The sequence below is a fragment of the Osmia bicornis genome, chromosome 6 (assembly GCF_907164935.1).
Source record: "Osmia bicornis bicornis chromosome 6, iOsmBic2.1, whole genome shotgun sequence".
In the NCBI taxonomy this organism is placed as follows: domain Eukaryota; kingdom Metazoa; phylum Arthropoda; class Insecta; order Hymenoptera; family Megachilidae; genus Osmia; species Osmia bicornis.
Window position 1 is genome coordinate 845,720 of NC_060221.1, and position 25,211 is coordinate 870,930.

At 35.9% G+C, this 25,211-nt stretch overlaps 4 protein-coding genes across 5 annotated transcripts in view; 1 reads left to right on the forward strand and 3 right to left on the reverse strand.

Annotated features, from left to right (window-relative positions):
- The window catches only part of LOC114873516 (flotillin-2), a 66,678-nt gene that overhangs the window by 8,319 nt on the left and 33,148 nt on the right, over nt 1-25,211 (forward strand). The gene's annotated exons all lie outside the window — the stretch shown is intronic.
- LOC114873513 (glucose dehydrogenase [FAD, quinone]) lies at nt 1,467-7,317 on the reverse strand. The gene is made up of 2 exons (XM_029181922.2): nt 6,981-7,317; nt 1,467-3,928 (listed from the first exon to the last, which is right to left on the reverse strand). Exon 2 carries the CDS (start codon nt 3,697-3,699, stop codon nt 1,822-1,824), a length of 1,878 nt encoding a protein of 625 aa, XP_029037755.2. The 5' UTR covers nt 3,700-3,928; nt 6,981-7,317; the 3' UTR covers nt 1,467-1,821.
- Nucleotides 11,813-16,107, reverse strand: LOC114873514 (glucose dehydrogenase [FAD, quinone]). The gene is made up of 4 exons (XM_029181924.2): nt 15,976-16,107; nt 14,704-14,937; nt 13,921-14,234; nt 11,813-13,814 (listed from the first exon to the last, which is right to left on the reverse strand). The coding sequence occupies exons 2-4, from the start codon at nt 14,839-14,841 to the stop codon at nt 12,401-12,403; spliced, it is 1,866 nt and encodes a 621-aa protein (XP_029037757.1). The 5' UTR covers nt 14,842-14,937; nt 15,976-16,107; the 3' UTR covers nt 11,813-12,400.
- LOC114873517 (glucose dehydrogenase [FAD, quinone]) lies at nt 20,162-24,422 on the reverse strand. Its single transcript, XM_046286141.1, has 4 exons — nt 23,512-24,422; nt 21,787-22,407; nt 21,542-21,722; nt 20,162-21,462 (listed from the first exon to the last, which is right to left on the reverse strand). The coding sequence occupies exons 2-4, from the start codon at nt 22,189-22,191 to the stop codon at nt 20,162-20,164; spliced, it is 1,887 nt and encodes a 628-aa protein (XP_046142097.1). The 5' UTR covers nt 22,192-22,407; nt 23,512-24,422.

The following is a 25,211-nucleotide window of genomic DNA, read 5'->3' on the forward strand; positions in this document are numbered from 1 at the left end:
TTTTGAAAATATGTGCATTTGAACTTACTATGAAACGTACAATAAATTTAATAATTTCACTGCTAGCTTGATACACAAAATTATTTGAAACCACGTATTATGGTTGAATACGGAATATTTATTTTCAATTTTATTGTTAAAAATTCGAGAATTCAAACAATTTTGAGGGCGAAGCGTGGGAAAATTCGGTTATTTAATTCAAAGAATGTTCTCGATTTCATTTGTATTTTTAAATAAACAGGTAAAATTGAATTTATTATCATCATATCAATTCTTAACGTTTGTTTATACAGGTTTCGTGTTAAGTTCCTTATGATAATTTTTATTCATTTATTTTTTGAATTCCTTTTTTAACCTTATGTATATGAATACAGCAGTTTATGATTTTTATTTAAGCACAATTATACATTATGGAAGTTACATAACGATATATGTATGGCACTTTAATGACATATTACTTGAAACAGATTAATCGTTTGCTAGAAACAGAGTTGTTCATACGTAAATGATACAACTAAATTTGCAACGTATCCATTTTTTTCCTGTAGAACTATTTATTAAAATACATGAAATAATAATTCTCAGTTCGCGTTCTATTTGCAATTCGACGACCAATTATTGGGAAGATTCTCAAATTTGGAAACAAATTTGTAAATCACATTATGCTGGCTATGCTGGTTCAGCAAGAGTGAAAATGTTCTTTAATTCAGTTAAATTGTCTTGATGACGTCAATTTGACGTCAATGAAACATTGGGTGTTATTTATTCATTTAATTGCTTCTTCAAAGGAAGCGGTTGAATGCAACTTTTTATGCAATTATTATACTGTTATTTAATATTTACAAATTATGTAACTCAAGATATTTTTGATTCTAGAATTCGCTAGTTAAAAGAACGAGACTATTATCATTAAATTCCCATAAACTTAACTAAACCTACAGTAATACTACTTTAAGGAGGAAACTTTTCAAAAGATCAAAAGAACGCGGACAAGAAGAAAAATCTATGATATACCTTCTCTTAATTTAGTATATTTTTGCATTCGATAAAAAATAAATACGCCGTTAATAAACATTTTTAATCTGTTATTAAGCCATTCACGAATTACATAGCTACCCACTTGACCACAATTGGCGAAAAATATGAAGAAACGTGTTATTTTTCGTTTAGCTTTAAATAAACTATCGCGAATGGTTCGTGTGTTTAAAATTACTGAAAAACGGGTTCAACTTTGGACCGCAATGAATTAAGATACAGCCATGTTATCTATTATTTTTTCTTGTTTATACTTGGATATCATTTTCCTTGTTCGTACAGTCAGTGCAAATGAATCTTTCCAATTGCGTTCTTGAATTCAGTGAAAAAATAATAAATCAAATGGTAAAGGTTTCGTTCGTTTACTTGAGAAATGTTTTCGTCTACAAAATAAAGTGAATTCTCGTCGATTCGCTTCCAGTTATCTCGGGTAATAAATCATTTAACAATTAATATTCTTTAAATCAACAATCACAGTGGAATTAAATCAACAAAATTTTTATGTACACAATTTACATAGATATACATTCAACATATTACAACGAGTGCTTCTATCAGCACACATTTGCCTCACATTACACATCTAAACTATCAACAAAATATAAACAACTTATAACAGTCATCGAATTTTTAAACAAATTAATCCCCTGCCTTATGAAATAAGAGCAGCAAAATTATGCTGCATGTCACTTAAAGTTACTAATGATAGATAGGATATTAACATCAACTTAACAAATTTAAACAGATGTCCTTACATATAAAGACCTGACTAAAGTATAAAATATGTCAGCTTCTGCTTGTCTCGATCGTCAACCAGTCATTTTTAATCAGATCAGCTCCTTTTTCACCGATCATGATGACTGGTGCATTCGTATTTCCGCTGCATATCGTGGGCATGATGGACGCATCTATCACCCTCAGCCCTTTTACTCCGTGAACCCTCAATCTAGAATCCACAACAGCATTTGGATCACTTGAAGGTCCCATTTTGGTCGTTCCAACTGGATGGTAAATCGTCATGGTGATATGACGAATATGACATTCCCAGTAAGCATCCGAAGCAAACTTCAAGTGTTTACAATTCGGCAGCTTGATACGATGGATTCTGGATCCAAACTGCTTGAAGACCTTAGCCTCGCTGACCCTTATCGCGATTTTAGCACCCTCGACCAAAGTGGCGATGTCGAAGGGGTCAGAAAAGTAATTAGCATCGATCAGTGGACTATGAAATGGATTAGAACTACGCAGTCTAACCGTGCCACGTGATCTAGGCCTGAGCAGAAGAGGCATGATGGTCCAGGCGTCCTTATTCGCAATGGGTCTGTACACCGTGTTGTAAACCTCATCAGTAATACCCAAGACCTTCTTCACCTGGATACCATTATCCGAGTTTATGGAGGCTGGTGCCATGTGCAGTTGAATATCTGGATAATCGACAGAGAGATTAGCATATTTTGTATTCACGAACGCATACCCTTCGACACCACCCAGCGTAGTCATGGGTCCTCTTCCATTGGCCACGTAGTGCATGGTCACTGGAGCAGCCTGGAAGCGATCTTGAACAATAGCCACTGGTTTATCGATAAGAAACGTGAGTCCACCCATGCCAACGTGATCCTGAAGATTATCACCCACTCGGAGGTCCTTGATCACAGGTATCCCGATATGGCGTAGGTGTTCCTGAGGTCCTATCCCGGAAAGCATCAGGATCTGGGGACTGTTGATAGCCCCAGCTGATAGAATCACCTCCTTTCGCGCCCGGACGATCTGCCTACGACCGTCTCTCACAAATTCCACCCCAGTGGCTCTCATGGTTATTGGATCTATCAGAACTTTGGTGACATGAGAGTTCATAGCCGTGTGGATGTTTCTGCGCAATCGAACTGGACGAAGGAACGCCTTCGCCGTGGAACACCTGCTACCTCTACGAATCGTACCCTGAGCTATCATGAATCCCGTTTGTCGTTCTCCATTTATGTCCCTGTTCTCGTAACCCATTTCTGTGCCAGCCTGAACGAACGCCACCACCAACGGTGTCCTCCACGGGGACTCTTGAACGGTTAAGTAACCACCTGTGGAGTGGTAAGGACTCTTCTGGAGATAAGGATTCCGGTTATCCTCGGACTTCTTGAAGTAATAGAGCGCCTGATCGTAGCCCCAGCCAGGGTTACCCAGAGACTCCCAGTAATCGTAATCTCGCCTGTTGCCTCGAACGTAGAGCATGTAATTAAGGACACTGGAGCCTCCTAGAACTTTTCCCCGAGGCCAATTGCAACGGCCTCGGTTCATTGCCAGGCAGGCTCTTCCTGTTGGTTCGGTCTTGTACTTCCAGTCCAGCTTCGTCAGTTGCAGATAAGCTGCCAACGATGGCACGTCTGTTATCTCGTTCTCGTCAGGGCCAGCTTCGAGCAATAGAACATTCCAGTTTGTTATTTCTGATAGTCTGCTGGCTACCACTGCTCCAGCTGACCCACCACCCACTACGACGAAGTCGTACTCTGGGTACAGAGGGTAACGATCGATGGGTCGACTTTCAGGATCTAGTTGATCGTAACGATAGTAGGACAGGCCTGCTATGAGTAAAGGGATCAACCATAAACTGGTGCCCATCAAACCCAGAGCGCCCTTCAATGCTGACGTTACCACGATCGTACTGAACACCATTCTTCTCGAATTGAAATCTCACGAACTTGGTTAAATGAAATTTTGAATCTCCGAGTGCTTTGAGTGGTTCGTATGACATCACGCTGATGATGTTTCACCGCGAGCGGATGTCCGGCGGACGGGTGCCGATTCTTTCGATCCGAACTACTGTGAATGACACGTCGGAGCTTATTCTCTTCATTGTGCCCTCGATGGCGCCGACAATTGATTCATGGGTTGTTTCGTCTTCCTGTAATTCGAAAAGATACGTTTTTGTTCCTTAAATCAACCATTTGGAAATGTTACGGAGATCTTTGTTCAGTAGGAACAGCATTTAGAGCATGACTGTCATAATTCAATGTTGTTGTTTTCTTTTATTTTTTCGAAGAACTTCAGTGAAACGGTTAAGTAGGTAGTATTTCAAGGCAGTCAACAAATTAACGAAGTTATGTTGCTATCAGTGGAGAGACGAGATGGTGATCTCATAACGGGGAAAGGAGAAAGTGTTTCGCCAACGTAAACCTTCTTCCACGCTCGTTTCCTTCTACGAAACTTTCGTGGTTACGTTACGTGGCCTTTCTCTGTCTTGTTCTTCAACTTCGTTACGGGTCTAAGGACTTTTCCTGGCCCTGACAGGATAGTTGGTTGTCGAGCAAACTGTTTGGCTAGCTTGAAAAATACACAAAGCTTTTGTTACTTCAGAAAGTGTTTAGAATTCAGATAAAACATTCGAAAACAACAATTATTTTTGATGAAAAAATGAAAAGAGAAAACTACAAACGATACTGACGATGAATAGGGCTATCAATAATATCGTCGTGTCCGGTCGGTGCTCCGAAAGTTGGAGAACACTAAGCTATGACAGAGCTGTGCAATTTCTGCATCACGTAGAAAAAGGTAACGCGGAAATTGACTGAAGAATGTTTCTTTCTTGAAATTACGCGTTGGATCGGAAGAACTACGGAATAAGGTTCTAACATGCTATTCTTTTTTTGCTTTTTATCATAATCGCCTCAGTATTTACAATTTTCTTACATGGTGTTATTTACAATTTAAGCAAAAATTGAATGCAGTTGAAACAATGAATCAGGTTTTAGGAAGGAACATAAAATTGGTTGGTCATTTTACTATCATTCTCTCCAGTATATTTATTTCGAATTGCTTTTCAGCCAGGTTTGCGTGTTTAAAGTAGAAGAGTAGATGATAGTAAAAAAGTAACAGTTTCCATGTGCATAGTTCTTATCGATGAGACGATGTATCTAACAGTTCCGTTTTCTTGTTTCAGGTAAGAGTTTCCTAGTAAAAACGCAGCCAGCCTTGCCATGTGAGTTCTCAGTTAAGCGTAAATTACTTCTCTTTTCCCGTTCGTAGTAATTATTTCACTTAAAACAAATAAAAAATCGTAATCTTTATGGCCGATTTCTGTTTCACTAACAGTAATAATAATATTCTATTATCAGTTATTTTAGATCGATAAAAGATATTATTTCAATCGAATCGTGTAAATTTTTTTCTACTATGAAAAATAAAAAGAAATTTATAATAATGTTGGAAATGAGAACATACGTTTTCGTCTATGAAAATATTCGTAGAATTGTTGCGTAACCATTTGTGGGACTTTCTTTCTTTATGCAACTTTCAACGGCGAAGGAAAGTGAATGAGGTAATTAGGAACGAGTAGAATCGACGCAAGATCAAGTGGAATTGTCTTTAGGAAAATATGTGGTTTGTCGGGTTAAAAATATGTCGAGTTAAATGATAGTTTGAAATAATATCTTTTTTTTTAAATAGATAGGGTTAACTAGCAAATTTTAATGAGGATGAAAGAAATCAATTATTAAAATTAATTTGAATATTTTGTCTATGAAATTAATTTTGAAATTTATCGAATATAAATTTTCAAATGCTTGAGTTAGTTTTAAATTATTAAAAACTGAGAGTTGATATCAAGTGTCTAGGATGTTTTTGTAGAATAAAATCATGCTATATTATTGTTTCGAGAATATACAAAAACAAGAATAATATAATGTAGAAAGCAGATTAAACAGGAATTTCGTAAGTTATGTAAGACAATATAAAACCGGTCTCAAATATTTCAAGTGAAATGGCAGATGTAATATTCATCGTCTAGCTACAAGTTTTTAATCGTGAAAGATGTGTGAATGATTACACAGTAATATCAAAATTCTAATTATATACAAGTGTTAAAAAAATACTAATCACCTTCCACTTAAATCAGACTAATTATTCCACTGAACAGCTAGCCAATCTTCATTAAGAATATTCATGAAGTGTTTATGTAATTACTTTCGTCGAACCTTAAACTTTAAATTAATATGCCATAAGTGCTGTTTCGCGGTACTTTTATGTCATGTTATCAAATGGTGTCAAACTTTCTTTGCTTCGAAATTAGCCACTCGATACGATACAGTTTAATATAACATGTTAATGATTTCATTTTGCAAATCTGTGCATCTTTAATTAATTGACGCAAATTTTTTAATATTTAAAACAGACACCGTGAACGATTTTCATGTTGCGACATGAAACAAAGTTGAACCTTCATTTACTAGGTTATTACTTTTTACACCAATGCAAATAGCGTAGAAATTGCAAAATTTTATCGGTGTTTTGCAATGCATCTTAGTCCTCCATTCTCCATCATGAATATTTATTCTTTTGAATCAACGTTTTATTCATGTATAACCAGGATTCTCCTATTGATCGTCGTCTGTATATAACCACACACAAACAATTCATTCTTACGCAATCGATTGCATTCAAGGAATCAATTTATCATGTTACGAGGAACTCGTGACCTTAATATGTTTAACTCTTCATGGTCCGATACTCAATTACTCCTGGTCTAACTTAACACATTGTTTCGATGTGCCTTTAATTGTTATGTGCATCCTGTGTATAATGTGTCCCAGGGCCATTATTTCATTAAGTAATATAAAAAATGTGTTATATAAAAATTGCGTAATACAAAGATATTAAATAACCTACGTAATTGAAATAATTACAATTATTCAGAATCATTATCACTGTGATTATTACCGAATGATTCATCGTAATCACTAGCAATCTTCGTGCACTTCTTTTGCAGTAACATTCTTTGTTCTCACTGTGTTCTTTAGCACATTGAGTACTTATCACAATTGGGTACTCCACAAACACCGGCTTTTTCATTCTATTTCGTCTATCTCAACATCGAATGTTATATAATAATTATCTGTATCCAAAATGATTTGTAATATTTAATCAAATCGAACCCAGAGTTTGAGTTCACACACACCAACCTTTTATTTCTTCGTCGATCCTTTATTCCCAAGAACATTTCCCATCAGATTCGATAAATTCTTCAGTCTCTCTCGACCAGGCAAAACATCCGGAAGTTAGTAAGGAAATGCTGTCTTCCAAAACCTTGTACGAACACTGTTGATTGAAGGAAAATTTTTCGCAGGATCTATCTAACTCACTGACTAGACGATTGCCACCGAATGACCGTCGTGAGAATCGGTAATGACACTCGGAAGAACGATACTGAACTGTACCGATAGCACACTCTCCTACTCATTTCACTCTCACCTTCCTTGTCGATCTGGCCAGTGACTGAGTTTCTTCGTCCTTCCCGAAGGCTCCCAAGCGTACTTTGGCAGTGAAAGTATTCTCTTCCTGTGGTTACCTACGCACACCTATCCCCCTCTGACAATGTGCTAACAGCCGGTGCTTACACTAACGTAGACATTACACACTTTGTTACAATGATCGACGTATTCCTCGTGCTTTCTTTAGATCCCTTCTTAGTTGCATTAATTAATCATTTAATTAAAAAAAATTAAAAAAAAAAAAAGAAATATAGCAGTTACGATAGTATAGTATTTCGTATAGTAGATACTTCTTATATCGGCGAAATTAAATTCCAAACCGGTAGAGTTGGCGCCGCGCTCGAGAAAGGGATAATCCCTTGAGATAAACACTCGAATTATTATCAGCGAGGAATATTATTATTCCTCGAGTCAATACACGATCGAGAAGCCGAATAAACGTAGTTATTTTCAAACCGAATATTCATATTTCATCAATTGTTAGCGTGCGATCAACAATACTTACGCCACTTACCTAGTTATCAGAAGCACGGGCTGCGTCCATTTAGAACTATTGGCAGACGATGTACCTTGATATTAGATGGCAAGTAAATTATAGACTTTCGTATTGTTAGAATTAGAATTTTTAATAAATGCCACTCTAATTAATATTTTTGTTAATTTTATTTTTTTTATTATGAAAATGGTATATTTTCGAGTTTTGAAAATTAATGAATTGAAGCTACTGTAATAATTCTCATAACAAGAAATAGTATTCGAACGTTAGAAGGATCTTTATTCTCGTAAATACTCCTTTAATCACTTACGTCGCGAGGGAGTGGCTTGAATACAATGATAAATGATGGCGATAGAATAGCAGACAAGATAACCCAGTTTTAAATTATTTCCTTATAGATAATCCAGCTGGGATTATGGTACTCTATTCAATGTTTTCATTAAGAAACTCAAAAGGAAGTAATATTTTTGAATGTCGGATGAGAAAAGCGGACGTGTAACTGGTTTATCTTTTCCTTTTTCAATGATATATCGCGTGCATTAGAGTTCTTCGTTGAATGCAATATTATCATATGTAGATGATCGTAAATTAACTTAGAGTATTGATATTAAAAATTTTGCAATATTCTGTTTAAAATGAATTTTTTAATAAAATAAAATTATAGCAAAACCGTTTTCTCGACGCTACGTGACCGTTGGCACGTTTAGAGATCGGGATAGTAGTAATAACGAAGTATTATGTATGAATTTCGAGTCGGTTTAGAGAAAGAAAGTTCTTACGAATAACCTAATTCGTTATTCAAACATGTATCGTCATTGTGGTATCGAGAGATTTCCACATTGAACATTGTATACTGAGCACGTAAATAGTGGTTACTTGAAACATTATTTTCCTGGTAAAGTAAATTTTTCTAATTGTCAAAATATCTTATAATGAAAGGGTTAATTAATTCAAATCTCCAATCAAGCATCGATGCTTTATTTAAAACATACACACAAGTATATTATTCAGTTGTAAATGACAAGTCTCTTTAAAAACTCTTTACTAATTAAAAAGTACACATCTCAGTCACAATGAATGAGTTAATTAAAGCGCTATCTAAAATCTCGAATTAATCAGTGTCCCTCTATGGAGACATAAATTCAGCTTACAAAAGCAGGCAGAAATGAGAGTAACAATATTGTTCTCGCGGTACATCATTTGTAAGCGTGCCGTGCAATTGACAATCCATTCAAGGAACGACGTGTACAAGTTGTTGAAACGTTGTTTCTTTCAGCGATTGTATCGGTAGGTCGTTCGAATGGCTATTTATCCGATTCGTAAGAACAAAGTGTACTGTGCTTGTTTCTATTGAAACGAAGGAGTCATGTTTAACAGGCAGCTGTACACACGCGATGGAATGTAATTAAGCGGAAAAATTAAATCGTGCGTTGAAAATCTGTTGTCGAGTGCGGGATCGGGTCAATGGTCTGGAAACACGGTGAAGTAACGAGCAGCTGGTCGTCCAGATTGTTCCTCCATTTAATCCTGTTTCCTAGCCTCAATCACATCCGGTTTATACAACTTACGATATTCACTTGCATACGTACCTCATTACACATGAAACGCGAACTGTATTGATTTTCAATCGATTCCCATCTAACGTTTCGGATAATTAGTAATTCAATCCTCGAGTAACTTTATTAATTAAACGTGAACTTGATAATGTAATTCTCAGGTTGGGAATTTTATTTGAAATTATTGAAAATTTTAATTATAAAATTTTATATCGATTGATTAGGTAATTAAATTTGGAATAATTATAGGTAACTTGTTTCACTTTAAGATTCGCCGCAAATTGGTGACAATTTTTGAAATAAATTTCTATTTTAAATTATTTTTAATTGCGTAAATTTCATATTTATATAAGTGATTGAGTAATAGAATTCGCAGATGACGAAACGTATTTAGACAACAGACGAATAGGAATATGTACATGGTAGGAATAAAAGAAATTCTCATCGACTGCACTTCCGTAGTGTGAAAGGTGTAATGTGGTAATTGCGACACGTTATACGGACTTCGTAAAAGTGCGTGTGTCGACGCAACTAGTATTGCTTTCTAATCATTCGCAAGTATTACGCGTTATTGATCAATTATCAATTATTACGGGGCGAGTTACTCGGAAGTTGGTTTACTTGTTTAGAACTTGTTACCTACTTAGTGTCACAGGGAACAGGTGTGAGATTTTAAACTAGTTTGCATTACTTTCGATTACGGATTCTATTCGGGGAACTATAGTTAGTTCTGATGGAATAATTATTCAGATAATAATCAGAGAAAGCAATATCTAATATTATAATTATCTAGGAAGTTAATAAGATATTATATGGTATAATGAAATTCCTATTATCCGTGTGAAACATCAGGTCAAAGGGGTTAATTCAATGGCCAGGGGCTGTACTTCTAACGGATAGTACAAATTGCATAGTAAGAAAGTACAAGTATAGAGGAAAGTCTAGTCGGCGCCGTTTCTATGACAAATGTCTAGTTCGCTCTTGACCATTACACTTTCTTTCATTAGTTATATTCTTTGCAAAATATTCTCATGCTGACGTGAATCGAAAATACAAATGAACTCACTTCGTGCAAACGCAACACCACCAAAGTCGGACTTTCACTGTCCACTTTTCTTTGCCCGATGTGCCTGAGAATTTCTGAAACCCATACGACTTTTGCTTTCTTCCTTTAAAAATAACCAATAAATTAATCGAGTTTACCAAATTGCGGAGCGGATGTTAGATTCGTGAACGAAGGGTAGGGAAACGAGAGGATCTCGCGATAGAAAAGATAGGGAAATCCGCTTGCTTTGAATCGTGTTATTGTACGATCTGGCATTGTTACCGAGATTCGATTAGATCAAGAATAATAATTTTTTACGCAGACAAATTTCAGTCGGCTTAGTGAAAGTAAAGTGGCCATGGAATAACAAACGCGTTTGCAAAATTTGCATTATACCGCGTGAAATTTCTTCCTTGTTTACGGCGGAACTAAAGTAAGCCAATTTATGTTATTTGCTTCATAAAAAAACAGTATTGTGTTTCCTTTATAAATCTGTACAGAGATAAATTTTAAATTAGACGATTAATTTTTTATATAATTATTTCTATTATTCGTGCAATTCTTCCTTGATTGAAAGCGTGATTAATGAGGTTGAAATGATTGATTATTCTCAGGTAATTCAATTAATGTAGTTAAATGAAAGAACGAAGTCATTATTAAACTTATTAACTCTTTATATAATTAACAGACTTAGTCCTCTATGAAAGAAAATTTATTAATCTTTCAAATAAAGGCACTAATTTTACACTTGATTTATCTTAGAATGAGTAATTTCTTCCTCAATTAGTATATTTTTAGTCGTTCTGAATAGTACATGAATGAGTTTGACGCGAAGAAAACGTGTATCAGTAATTATCTTAATTAAGGACATTCTCGTTCAACGTGACAATAACAAAGTCCATGAAAATAGCAGCGATCACGATGAATTCACCGCGTTGTAATATACGAGACAAGGAAGCGGAAACGCGGCTTTAAAAATGTACGTGAGAATCGTCACATCCTGTAACGAGCCTTTTAGCACGGAAACTCTTACGTAAATGTTGTTTGCCCGCGAAACGAAAGTCGAGATCGTCTGCCTTCCATCGTGATCCATCGATCTCGAACCTACGGTCTCGCGTGCCTCACGACGGGAGAGTTGAGCTCCTTTTTCAAGATTAAAATTACCGAGATTTTACGAGATAACCAGTGAAAATCTACTGAGTGTTCCAGAAACGGTACGCATTAGAGGAAAGGAAAACAAGATACGTGCAGTGCGATCAAAGTAGGCTTTTTGTGGGAAAATGGCATTATAAGGGAAGTAGGAATTTTCAAAATCTTCGTTTTCACGATATTAATATTAAAAGTGGTTTAGAAAAAGTTGATGGAAAGGGTGGCAATAATTGAGAAACTCATTCTGAACAAATACTTTTATTTACAATAATGTGGTTTGGTATAAATATAGACAAAATTCAGTTTAGACAATGGCACGATTTCGTTGTCTTATGGACGGTTTTTGGTTCACCATTTAGATGGTTATCTTTATTACTTGATAGAAACGATTATTTACAAATGGGTGTATCAGTGATATTTAACGATGGGACTGATGTTTTCCTACGACAAATATTTGGTATTTATAATTAAAAATTATTATTAATTAATACTAATAGAGAAATTGACAGAGAAATAGTTGTCTTTTAATTGAAAAATAATTTTCTAAATTCAGGACTATTGCTTTAGATATTATTTTGTCTAATATATGAAAATCTTTTGTCATTCCCATCGCTATCAACAATTAAATAGAAATCTATTAATAAATAACAGACAGTTGTAGGAAATTTACAGTATGAAATACTATAAGGTACACTCGTGTTTGGTCTAATCGAAGACGATTCTAACTCTTCTTCGATTTGAGGTATAAATAACAATTTAATTGTGAAATAAAGCAACTAGTATTTTTTCTCAAACTGTTGCAACACGATTCCCTGAAACAGCAGACATCTTTTCAATGAACTAGCAATCCTCCCATTCTTCATCATCATCTTCCCACGTAACGCTTTTTCTTCTGCCTCCAATCCTCTTTTATGATGTCACTCGCTTTTTCACCGATCATGATCGTAGGAGCATTCGGATTCCCACTGACGATCACAGGCATGATCGAAGCGTCAGCAACTCTCAATCCTTTCACTCCATAAACCCTTAATCTGGGATCCACCACTGCCGTGGGATCGTTTCTCGGTCCCATTTTGCAAGTTCCGGTTGGATGATAAATAGTAAAAGTAAAGTGTCTAATAGCACATTCCCAATAGTCGTAACTATCAAATGGATATCTATGACAGCCTGGCATACGAATAGTGTGAGGCCTAGAACCGAATCTCTGAAAAGCTGTAGTGTTCGACAGCTGCAGACCAATTCTTATACCTTCTACCAGGACGTCTATGTCCTCTTTGTGTGTAAAATAATTCGGATTGATATCTGGATACACCAATGGGTTCCTGCTTTTCAGACGTACCCATCCAGAACTCTTAGGTCTCAACAACAATGGCAAAATTGACCAGGTTTCAGAATGGGTTAAAGGTTTATACATAGTATTGTACACTCTGTCTCTGAGGCCTAGAATCTTCTTGATCTGATCACCTCCGTCTGAATTGACCGAACTGGGAGCAAAATGAAACTGGACATCAGGATAGTCGCCTGACTTATCCGCGTATTTGGTGTTGACAAAAGCTAAACCTTCGACACCTGGACTGGTCATAGGTCCTCTTTCGTTCAGTACATATTCCATCATCACCGGCATCGTTTGAAAACGATCCTTCTTCAGACTGATCGGTTCGTTGACGATAAACGTGAATCCACCGAGACCAACGTGGTCTTGAAGATTGTCTCCGACCCTTAGGTCTGATATCACGGGTATATTGAACTCTTCCAAGTGTTCGCTAGGTCCTACACCGGATAGCATCAGTAGCTGGGGTGAATTGATCGCTCCAGCTGATAGAACGATCTCTCGCCTGACTCTGATCACTTGTTGGCGGCCATCACGGAGAATCTCTACACCGGTCGCTCTCTTGTCCTCGTTGAAAAATACTTTTAGAGCTTGCGTGTGCATCGCTATGTGCAGATTCTCCCTGTTCTTCACCGGTCTCAGAAAGGCTTTGGCTGTCGAGCATCGGCTACCTCGACGGATAGTAGCCTGAGTCAGCATGAAGCCGGTCTGATTAGCTCCGTTTATGTCGCGATTCTCGTAACCCAACTCCTGGCCGGCTTGCAGGAACGCGATCGACAACGGTGTCCTCCATGGGGACTCTTGAACGGTCAGGTAACCACCTGTGTTGTGATACGGGGTTCTAGCTAGGTAAGGGTTGCGGTTGTCCTCGGATTTCAGGAAATAAGGGAACACCTCGTCGTAGCTCCAGCCTACGTTGCCCAATCTCGCCCAGTTGTCGTAGTCTCGGCTGAAATCGTTTGAATAATTAGGAATTCATTATTTATCTTATTTGCAATTTTATACAACTTGCCACTTTTATTTGTTAAAAATTTGATCAATTAATTCTGAATTACCGATTACCACGAACATAAATCATGGCGTTCAATACACTGCTGCCACCAAGAACCTTTCCACGGGGCCAGTTGCACCTGTCCCCAATCATGGCGAGACAATAAGCGGACGATGTCGGTGGTGTAGTTTGATATTTCCAATCGAATTCTGATAGTTGAGTGTAACCAGCCAATAAAGGGATATCTGAAATTTCATTTTCGTCACCGCCAGCTTCAACAAGTAGTACAGTCCAATTTGGCACCTCGGATAGTCTTGATGCGATCACAGCTCCTGCGCTTCCGCCGCCGATCACTATAAAATCGTACATTCGTAGTAGCTGAAATACAAAATTGATCATGTTTTGAAAATTATAATGCATTATTTTCTATTTGCACTTCAGAAGTACAAGTAATTAAGGCTTCAATTTAATTGGGCACTAATTATCAACTAACATTTAATTGAGCATTAAATTATAAATAATTCGACCTTGCTTAATTAAAAATTAAGGCTAATTAATGATTATCATTTTCAATACTTTGGAGCCAAAATTGAAATTTTTATAAGACATCATTTCTTGAACCCTGAAGATAATAGTGAAGTAGTTTTGCAATTGAGTATCGATCATCCAACACTAACGAATGATCATTAATCTATGAACTGTTGTATCGACTGCAGGTATCAGTCGATTTTCTCGAGATATAAAGATAAGAAAAATCATACACATCACTTATGTAAAATAGCAATTCCTTGTACCTCTTTCAATTTATCATTTTCAAAAATTTGAAAAGTAAAAATTTTGAACAAACCTGGCGAGCATCGGATGGATGAGATTCTGGATCAGCTTGATTATATCGAAATACGGTCAGGCCGATTGCTAAAAGAGGAATCAGGCTAAATCCGAGGACGGAGGTTGTACTAAGCAAAGTAGTCAGCCCAATTGCCATTTCCGTTCAATTCCACCTCACTACTGCCACTTCTAATTTGCGTGCCATTCGAAGAGATAAATTTGTCGCTCGAAGTTTTCAAAAATCAGGAACTGTCTGTAATTCGTGACAAGATTATGTACGATAGAAATTTTAGCTACTAGTTTAGAGAAGGAATTTCAGTATCATTCGTGAGAACATCACTTTCAAAAAATAGAAAGTAACATCTCAGTCAGATACAATTTCATTATTCCATAATTATATGTTATAATATATGTTACAAAGAAAAAGAACCGACAGTATCTATTCTCCTCTGCAATCTAGAATATTCTATTATTATAAAGAGACTGTATTTATGCAGTTACAAAATATGAAACTATGCAAAATCCGCACAAAATGCATGATTATGTATAAAAATTAATAAAAAGGAAAGGGAGAATGGTGTATTTGTCAATTCTGTAATCTAATTCTGAATGATCGATAGTCAATAGTCAGTCAATCTTACATGCATGAGATATGACAGATATGTGCCAAAAATTACATGAAGTATGCATCATGCTAAAAAGTGCATTATGCAAGATGCATATGACTACATAATGACAGAAAATCATTTTTATTCAGGTTCTGTTTTCTATTTTAACGGGTCTGGTTATTTTACTGTTAAAAATACCAGCTATTCACCGCCATTAACACCGATATTTCAATTAAAAAAAAAAAAATTAGGCTTTTTAAACCGTACAGTATCGCTCGGCACAAAGCCACGCACTGTTTCACTCAGGTCAAAGAAATACCAACGTTCGTTAGAAAGCACCACAGATCAGTAATAACCAAGAAACAGGAACCACATTTCCTACAAAATTAAGGAGTTAAAATGGTAAATAATATAATCCAATATAAATAATAAACATTATACTAAAAATGAAAATTTTTGAACCATAGAAAATTTGAATGTCTGTTCATTAATGTGTTGGCATTAATGGACTTTCATAGATTTATTACACTGCACTAATTTTTAAGAAATAAAAAAGGTATTTCTTTTTTTTGCTATTATATCATTTACCATTTGAACTCATCAATTATCACGATTTTTGAACTAAACACCCACACTCGAATTTGACTCACACATTTTTCCTCGGTCACGTTTATTCTACTTACTGTACTTTCACAACGAGGAACCACGACACGTTTCACGAGCTTCTTCTCGAAAATTTTTCAAACTTTGCGACCGCGTGCAATTGCTGAACGGCGAATAAACCGGTAAATGGCAATGGATGCGAGGAAGGTAGACACCGGCTTCATCCTATCGCTTTGCGGCAAGTGCCGAGAGTGAAAACCAGTCGAGAGAGGCTCACCAGGTAACTCCTTTCAATGCCAGCTTCGAAGACCACGAAACGGAACCACGTCGTGACCCCATATACCGTTCGTCGCCTTGTCTACGTGCTCTCTTCCGCAGTTTCAGCCTTCCTCTGCGACCCTGTTGCTTTCTTTTCGCCATTACAATTTGGCTCTTACCCATAATCTCAGGTTATTATCACTTCTCAAAATTACCGAGGGTATTTTAGATAAGATAAGTGAATTTATTAGTGTTGGTGACTCGTTGATAAGTTCCAGAATTTTACTAGAAATTTTTTTTTTAAATGGGTGCAGCATGTTTTTCTGGGTGTCAATCATTTTTAGGATAAACCTAGTACACTGGTAATGATTAATTAGTATTGAATGAATTTGGTATTGAAGAGTATTTATATTTTACAGTGGTTAGTTTGTATGGGACCCATAAGTAGAGCTGCATTACGCGTTCTAAATTGAACAGAAACTAAATTCCATTGAATTAAGTGTCGTCTTGTAGCGGGCGTGCGAATTAACAGTCGTCACGCGCTTCGTCTTTCTCTTTGCTTTCATGGTGTGAGTTAAGAGACACCATATCCGACTGCATACTTTCTCTCATCTTCTACGGTCTACACACGATTTAGAGCCTTAACTTGCAGCCTTTGTGCATATAATTTTGCATCCATTCTGCGTGCCTTGTTTGATTCATTAACCTTGGCCTTAACGGTGAAAGAGTCTTCCTACTTTGCGTCCAACTAACCTTATTTCTAACTATCCACACTATCGTCTATTGTATTTTGTAATAGAAATAATTTTTTTCAAGATTTCGTAACTTTTGTATTTGTGGTGTCGTTAAAGTAGCTATGTAGTTAGCAAACTTTGTCAGTAAATCTTTTTATTGTGATTTCTTATGAAAGTAAAAATGGATTACATAAGAGAGATTTGATGTTACCTCATCACTTCGAGATATCTTCTCAGATTCTCTAATATATTCAGTCCAGGAATAGAAATCCATCTTAAGCAGCTGGATAAAAGTTTCAAAATAGGAAGAAACTTTGTAAAGTTTTTAAGTTAAAAAAAAAAATGTTTATTTTCATCGCAAATTATTCAGATGAGATATTAAATAAAATACAGTTATGTGCTCCTTTCTGAATTGAGTCTAATAACTATGATTTGCAAATTTTGTTTATAGAAATCATCGTAAACCCACACATGTATGTAGTATCCTTTTCCTTGATTGTCGAATCGAATGTTTCAGATATCAAAACCTGTTTCCTTTTAATATCTGGATTCGAAATGTGTTTCTCTTTCCTTTTGAAAAGTTCAACGCGGGCCACCTGTTTTGCATATATTACTTCAGAAAGTGAACAACTATCTTTCAAAACATTTTTATATTACATCCTGTTTACTTTCTATTTTTCAAATATTTAATTATTCCAATTAAGTTAAAAATTCGAAATGTCTAATTTTAATCTGGGTCACAGTTGATCCAGATCGTTAAGAGAACTTCTTTATCGATCAAGAAGCACGATGAAAATTGTGCAGCAAGATGTTTCTTTTAACATCAGAGCTCGCTGCATATGCGTTGCACTTTCTCGCGGTGAAATTCAATTCGATGACACTAATGCTCTCGTGATTATAACTAGACGAGAATGTAATTTTGATAAAATATCGTGCACATTCTTGTTCCGCTAATTACACAGGAAAACAGGATTGCACAATAGTGTTGTACGAGCGAAGATCGTTGTCGTAATTAATGTACCGTCGAGAAACGTTTTCGAAGAGATTCAATTATGTAAGCCAATTCTGGAATTTCTGTTGTAACTTTTTTATTCCACAACCTATTTTTTTGACACACTTTTGCGTTGTGTAATATTTTGTATTCTGTAAATGTTATCCAGCATCTTAAACATCTGATCCAAAGAATAGAATGATTTATGAATTTGAAAATAAGCAGAGTTTAGTTGGTAATTAAAAGTTATCAACGCCATTCATTTTAGATTGAAAAAGTAAATAATTTCAAGATTTCATATGTAAACAAATAGATTCAAAATATTTATCTAATTGTCTTGGATAAAAAAAAAACTAGTAGCATTCTGTTTGAGAGGCTAAAAGATCGAGAACTTCTTGTTAATGGCTGGTGAGTTATGCAACTTGTTGCAGGTGAAATGTACTTTCATTTGTTCGAACGAATCAACGTGATGTGTCCAAGGACATTCAAAAGTTTCGCGGTTGAAATCTCTGTTGAACTAAGTAGTTTATCTCTTCGAACGCATTCTGATATCAGACAAAGTGAAGGTTTGAATCGTTTTTTGCAATTTAATAAAAACAGGCTTGAACCAGTTATCGACCACTTTATTATTGAATTAACGTTGAAGATAATTTTTTATTTATGTATTTTAAGACACATCTCAAATAATTTTTTATTAACGCTACAAAAATTAATCGCATAACAAAAATCTCAGTAGAACCTTTTGTAATTTAAAACAAGAAATTTGTGATTTTTATGGGTTTCGTTTATCTTCACTCTTCACGGAGTGTTTTTTCGAGCGTAACAATTTAATCAAGTCACTTTTTGCCCTTTAAAAATTGATACCCCAGGTATTTTTAGATTTTGATTTCCTTGACCTTCTTTATTATAATAAAACACAAAAACTTTTAAGATACTGTGTCGTTTTAAAACAAATTTCTTCGTATTGTTCTTATATTTATTTTTATTTACAATATTTGCTGCAGCAGATACAAAAGAGCGAAAAAAATTATGACCTAGTTCCTTCGCCATAGGAAACAATATCATAATAATGCGATTTGAAACAAGTTAACCCAGAAAACTATATAGCATGGAACAGCAGAAATAAAAACATTTTCTCCTCAGAAAGCGTAAACATATTATTACAACTAGGAACGAGTAATGGTAACGTAATCGAAAATTGTTTCCGGAATACATATTGGAATCAGTGCACTTTGGGGCCTTTGAATAGTTGATCTTTGAACTGTTCAAGTAATTTAAATCATTTTGAATATGAATTCTTTATTCGAATGATTGCAGCAATTTAAGTAATCCGTCTTTAAATTGTACTGAATATTTCGAAAATAAGGTATTAGAATATGGAATATATCATTAACATTTGCAGTGCCACACTAATACTGTAAAAAGTTTCGTTTAATTAGGTTATTTTTTTTTAATAATATTTACCTCATTTTCTTAAGAAAACAGGTATTTAAGAAAATTATTCATAATTGGGAAATATTATGGCATTCAAAATGTTAATACGATGCAATTAATATGATTGTAATTCTTTCAAAATATTTCATAACTTTATAGGTTCAGTATTTTGAAATATTTAATAAAAATAAAAAATTTATTTTCCTTATTAGAATAAATATTACATAAAAATTTAGCACAAAATATTTCGTATAAATATTTCATTAGTCATAAATACTACTTTGTAGCTAAATTAACCTGTTATTAGTTTCCATACATCAACTTCCATCGAACTGTAAATATGCAGTTTTATCAATTTTTATGATCAATGTCTACTTTTACAATTTCTCAAGACACATAAAAAGTTGCACCAAATCCTGTTTCGAATGGAAATCAAAAAGTTGAACCAATTTTCTGCAAATTTTCTCGTAAACCAGCATATAGGTCACAGTCCAAGTTGTAGTAGACGATCAAATGTGTGGCAATGCTTCGTATCGATTGTGTGTGTGTGGTAACGAGTGAGTTTCAAGAGTTGAAACGGGTTTGCCAATGCGGTCATGTACTTTTAATCTCGTACTTCTCATTTGTTTGCGAGTTTCGACAGTAAACTCACAGTTTGATATTCGTATTAACCCTCGAAAAGTGGTATTTGGTTAAATTTTAACTCGGAATATAATTAAGCATTTATTTAAAAAAGTTCATAGATTTATCTTAAAAAAAAAAACACCTAAATATGTACACATTCTTTTACCTCCAAAAGTATAAATTAACATTCACATTCATTAACAATGATTCTTACAAAAAACAAAATCAAATTATCGTGACATTGTCCCTTTTTCGTCTCGATAACCATTGTTTCTTAATCAAATCCGCACCCTTCTCTCCTATCATAATCACAGGCGCATTGATATTCCCATTAGTAATGGTGGGCATGATGGAAGCATCGATGACTCTCAGACCAGCCACACCGTAGACCCTTAACTCAGGATCCACGACAGCCATGGGATCAGTGGAGGGTCCCATTTTCGCAGTGCAGCTCATGTGATATATGGTCATGGTATACTGACGTATGGCACAGTTCCAATACTCATCGGTGAACAGAGGGATGTGCTTGCAGTTGGGCAGTGGTTTACTGTGAAACCTGGCACCGAACCGTTTCATGCTGCTAGTTTCGCCAAAAGCTATGGCTGCTTTCACCCCTTCCCTCAATACATTCACGTCATCGGGATGAGTCAAGTAATTATGATATAACAGAGGATAGTCGAGAGGATTCTTCGTTCTCAGTTTAAGGAATCCACGAGACTTGGGCCTGAGCATCATAGGGAACACCCCGAAGAGATCACGACTGTTTATCTTCCCGAACACCTCGTTGTAGAAGTCATCAGCCAATCCGTGAGCTTTTTTCACCTGGGTACCACCGTCGGAACTGGTCGACGAAGAGGTCAGCATGAATTCTATGTCTGGCCAGTCGTCGCTCTGATTGGCGTACTTGGTGGAGATGAAGCCGACCGACTCCAGTCCGATGTTTGAGGTCAGTGGGCCGTCTTCGGTGATGGCGTATCGTAGAGCCGAGTTGAGGTTCACCAGACGGTGCATCACGGTACTGATAGGGTAATCGATGAGGAATGATAAACCTCCTACGGCTATGTGGTCCTGCAGGTTCTGCCCGACACCTGGCAGATCCTGGACCACCGGAACTCCGACTTCCTGCAGGTGTTCCCTAGGTCCAATTCCTGATAACATTAATAGCTGGGGGGAGTTTATGGCACCTGCGGAAAGGATCACTTCTTTTCGGGCGTAGACCACTTCCTTGCGACCCTCTCTGATGAACTCTACGCCATAGGCTCTTTTGGTTCCAGGTTGTATTAAAATTCGGGTAACGTGACTCCATAGGGATAGGTGGAAATTTTTCCGGAGTTGTATGGGTCTGACGAATGCTTTAGCGGCGCTGCATCTTGTGCCTCTTCGCATGGTGTACTGGAAAAATGCGAAGCCTGTTTGTTTCTCGCCGTTTATGTCGACGATGTCGTAGCCCATCTCCTCGCCGGCTTGCAGGAAGGCTACTCCTAAGGGGGTGTTGTAAGGCGAATCTTGAACCGTCAGATATCCTCCTAGAAAGAATCAGAATTTTGAGATTTTTTAGAAATCGATCTAGAGTACATGCGTAGGTATTAGAGATGTTGATCTTACCAACACCGTGATATTTGTTACGAGTCAAATAGGGATTTCTTTGATCTTCGGATTTCTTGAAGTAGGGTAGAACGTCTTCGTAACCCCAACCGGGGTTTCCGAAACTTTCCCATTGATCGAAATCTCGTCGATTTCCTCGGACGTATAGCATTGTGTTTAGAACGCTTGAACCTCCAAGGACCTGAAATTTTGATAAATAATTAAAAGTCTGTCTTACTAATTTGAAAAATTTCGAAAAATCTCACCTTTCCTCTAGTCCAGCAACATCGTCGATCCACCATGGCTTGGCAAGCCGAATCCTGAGGTTGTGTCCTATATTTCCAGTCCAATTTACTCTTATGTAAATAGATAGACAAAATTGGAACATCAGTTATCTCTGTCTCCTGTCCTCCAGCTTCCAACAGTAACACGTTCCATTCTGGATTTTCCGTCAGTCTGTTCACTACCACACTTCCAGCTGATCCTCCACCCACAACCACAAAGTCATACTCTCTTCTCAGTTGCTTCGTAACCTTTGGCTGATTTTCAGGATCCATCAGGTCGTAATTAAAATATGCAAGTGCCGCTATCAGAATAGGAACTATAGCCACTTTACCCAGAAGGATAGTGGCACTTTTTATCGCCACCGAAGTCACTGTTGCGAGTGTCATTTTTGTATTCGAATTTTTGCAGAATTTTCCGAACGAAAATCTTTTTGATCATTGAGTTGACATTATCTGCAGTGGTACCATAATTTGTGTTCGCTTAAGTGTGTTTGTATGACGGTGGCCCTAAGAGGTGGCATTATAACTTTGTTTAATGGCAAACGAGCCAGCAAATTTTTATTGTTCCTGGTTACTTCCTCTTGAACAGTCTGTTCACAATATCTGCAAATCAATGCCAACGATATAAAGTATTAAGATAAAAATAATAGCAAAATTAAATTTTGCAATTTTTGTATGATTCTTGAAAATTGCATCCCTCATTATTAATCAGTGATTAAATATTTGTAAATGATTACGTTTTAATTTTTTTTTTTATGTTGATTTCAACATTTTTATGTAAATCGACCTTTTAATAGAAAGATTATGACATTGACTTCTAGTGAAATTTCGAAAGAGGGTTTAGAGTAGGATGCTGGAAATTACGAAGTTACCTTTTCATTCTGTTATCTCGAAATACATCGCTAAATTAACCTTGGTCAGATTAGAAAGGAATTCTACTCAAGTTCTTGTCAGATATCATTCAACAAAAAATTGCTTAAAAAAAAATCCTTAAAGAGTTAAAGAAACTTTACGTTTGCATAAACGTGATACTCTTTCAACGAGAACGTAAATCATTTCATTGATTTATGCACTTCGAGTCACGCAATCTCGAGTACAAATTGTCACGCGAAGTTGATGAAGCATCATTTCTCAGTTACATGTTAATTAGCCCCATTCACTACCAGAAAAAGTTGTATTTGTTGCTTCAGGTTTACCATACGTAGAAGAAATAGCAAGAAGTGTACAGGTGAAACGTTTGCATAACTTTCTTCTTTTAACAATGCAGTCCAGTGACATAGACGTTCACGGGCATCGTGTCATCGATCAAACCTTTTCGGCACCGACTACGACGTACTTTCTTTCTACGTGCATTTCATCAATTAACACAGTTTCTTTAATTTAACCCTTTCTTTTTTATAAACTAGATAAATCTATACCGAGTATCAGAAGATAAGGTATTAGTTTGTCAATTAGTTTAACCCTTTAAAATCATGATAGAATCAGATTGGACCTTGTCAAAATTCAATTTCTATATATCACCATTTCGTTTATTTTAACAAACAAAAATACTGTTCAACGTTGCTTCGATAGGATCAGAAAAATTGAACTTCATCTAATAATAAATAAACACTGTCAATAATAAAATATTCTACAACGATCTCGGTTGTCTGAGATTGTACAGGTGTAAAATGATTCTCATTTCACTGTGGTTTCGATGATCCGTACCGTGATGGGTTTTGTCCGACGTTCCCCAAAAAGGACACTCTCGTGGACCACGCTCGAAAGCACGTGAAATAAGTGACCGATCGAGCAGCTCGCGGACGCAGAGAAAGCGAAAGACTGAGTGTTCGAACATTACGTTCGACGTATAAAGCGTACGGTTGTAGGTACCACCACTTTGACCCATAAGGAACGTCGTACTTTGTCAATCAATTCTGCCCATGGGTTTGCCCTCCTGGCAAAGTCGTGCAAAAGAATATTAAAATAGAAAGAAAATTTGAAGTAGGTAGACTAGATGTCCGTCTCTGATTATGTTATCATTTGTCTCATCACTGCCTCGAAGCTTATCTCCTGGCAAATTGCGGTACCCATGAATCACTAGGGTAGAATTGTCCAGGAATTTTGCCCTTATGGCAAATCTTGATGGAAAAAGAAAAAAAATGAAGTGGCGCTCTAAGATCTCGTGGGGCAATTTAGGTTAATTTGCACCAGGATATTTTAAAAACAAATATTTAACAGTAAAACTCATGTTTCTCAACCTAAAATTGTAGATTCAATTAACAAAATTTCAAACTGAAATTAAATAAAAATTCCGACCGTTAATGGGTTAGTTTTCACCTTTGTGAATTAATATCTCAATAATATCTCATTTCGCAAATATTATAGGTACATGATAAAGATTTCATTAAGATCCTCAAGGTTGTTTGCGATCCTAATTTATGATTTCGCAGTCGAACTATGGTGAAATGTATTTTTGTGGTCGCTGTGGTACACGTGGTTTCGTGCACGATGTCATTTACTGTGTTGGAGATGCATGGATACATCATTCGAAATGATGGGACGATTCTGTTCGTTGAATAAGGTGAACTTTGATGAATCCTTGATATATAGCTTAGAAATTTCTTTTCATTAACTATAATATTATTCATAGCTTCTGAAAGTGAGCCAAGGATTCAACGATACGTCAGAAATTATACAAGTAAATAATACATTAATGAAATTTTATTAAGAATATTTTATTTTAAAAATACATAATGTCATATAATTGTTACTTTGTTACTACAAATTATACTAAACATGAACCTTGTTAGAATTTTCTGTTTTAGTTAAATTGAATCTCTCAACTTTGTATCAAAGGTAAATAAAAAAGTCTGAATGAATAATTAATATTGTAAAGTAAGCAGTGTTTTCTGTATACAACTGTTACAATCATAAATTATTGTTTAAAAAAAGGGAGGAAAAAAACAAAACGACATTATTTTTCTTGCACTTATAAGTAGCATGTAATGTTGTAATATAAATAGGTAAAAAAAGTTAGGCTGTAAAAACACGATTTCCATAGTTGTAGAGATTACATACAGCTGATGAAATTCTAATTCTAATACAGGTTGTTGTGACTTTGAATGAAATGGAACTAGATTTTCTTCTATTGCTTAATATAAAAGGATCTTTCATATGATAAAATTTAAAACAAAATATTAATTAAAAATGACAATTTCCAGGTCGGACATGATAGCATTCCAAAATTTCTTGTCCACTTTCTCTATACTCTTTTCTATTTAGATATCTCTCATTCTTCGTCGCGTTTGTACTACACGACCAATAAAAGCACTTCACTTTCGCCCAGGTGATTTTGAAATCGGCTTTGCACCGACCCGACTTTTCACTCCAATTCCATAATATCGTGTCCGGAGAGTGGCGTGTTT

Coding starts and splice junctions, on each gene's coding strand:
- LOC114873513 (XM_029181922.2), bottom strand. CDS start 3,699: ATGGTGTTCAGTACGATCGTGGTAACGTCAGCATTGAAGGGCGCTCTG.
- LOC114873517 (XM_046286141.1), bottom strand. CDS start 22,191: ATGACACTCGCAACAGTGACTTCGGTGGCGATAAAAAGTGCCACTATC. Junction 21,723..21,786: donor GTTGCTGGACTAGAGGAAAG/GTGAGATTTTTC, acceptor TCAAAATTTCAG/GTCCTTGGAGGTTCAAGCGT. Junction 21,463..21,541: donor TAACAAATATCACGGTGTTG/GTAAGATCAACA, acceptor GATTCTTTCTAG/GAGGATATCTGACGGTTCAA.
- LOC114873514 (XM_029181924.2), bottom strand. CDS start 14,841: ATGGCAATTGGGCTGACTACTTTGCTTAGTACAACCTCCGTCCTCGGA. Junction 14,235..14,703: donor ATCCATCCGATGCTCGCCAG/GTTTGTTCAAAA, acceptor TTTGTATTTCAG/CTACTACGAATGTACGATTT. Junction 13,815..13,920: donor ATTTATGTTCGTGGTAATCG/GTAATTCAGAAT, acceptor AAACGATTTCAG/CCGAGACTACGACAACTGGG.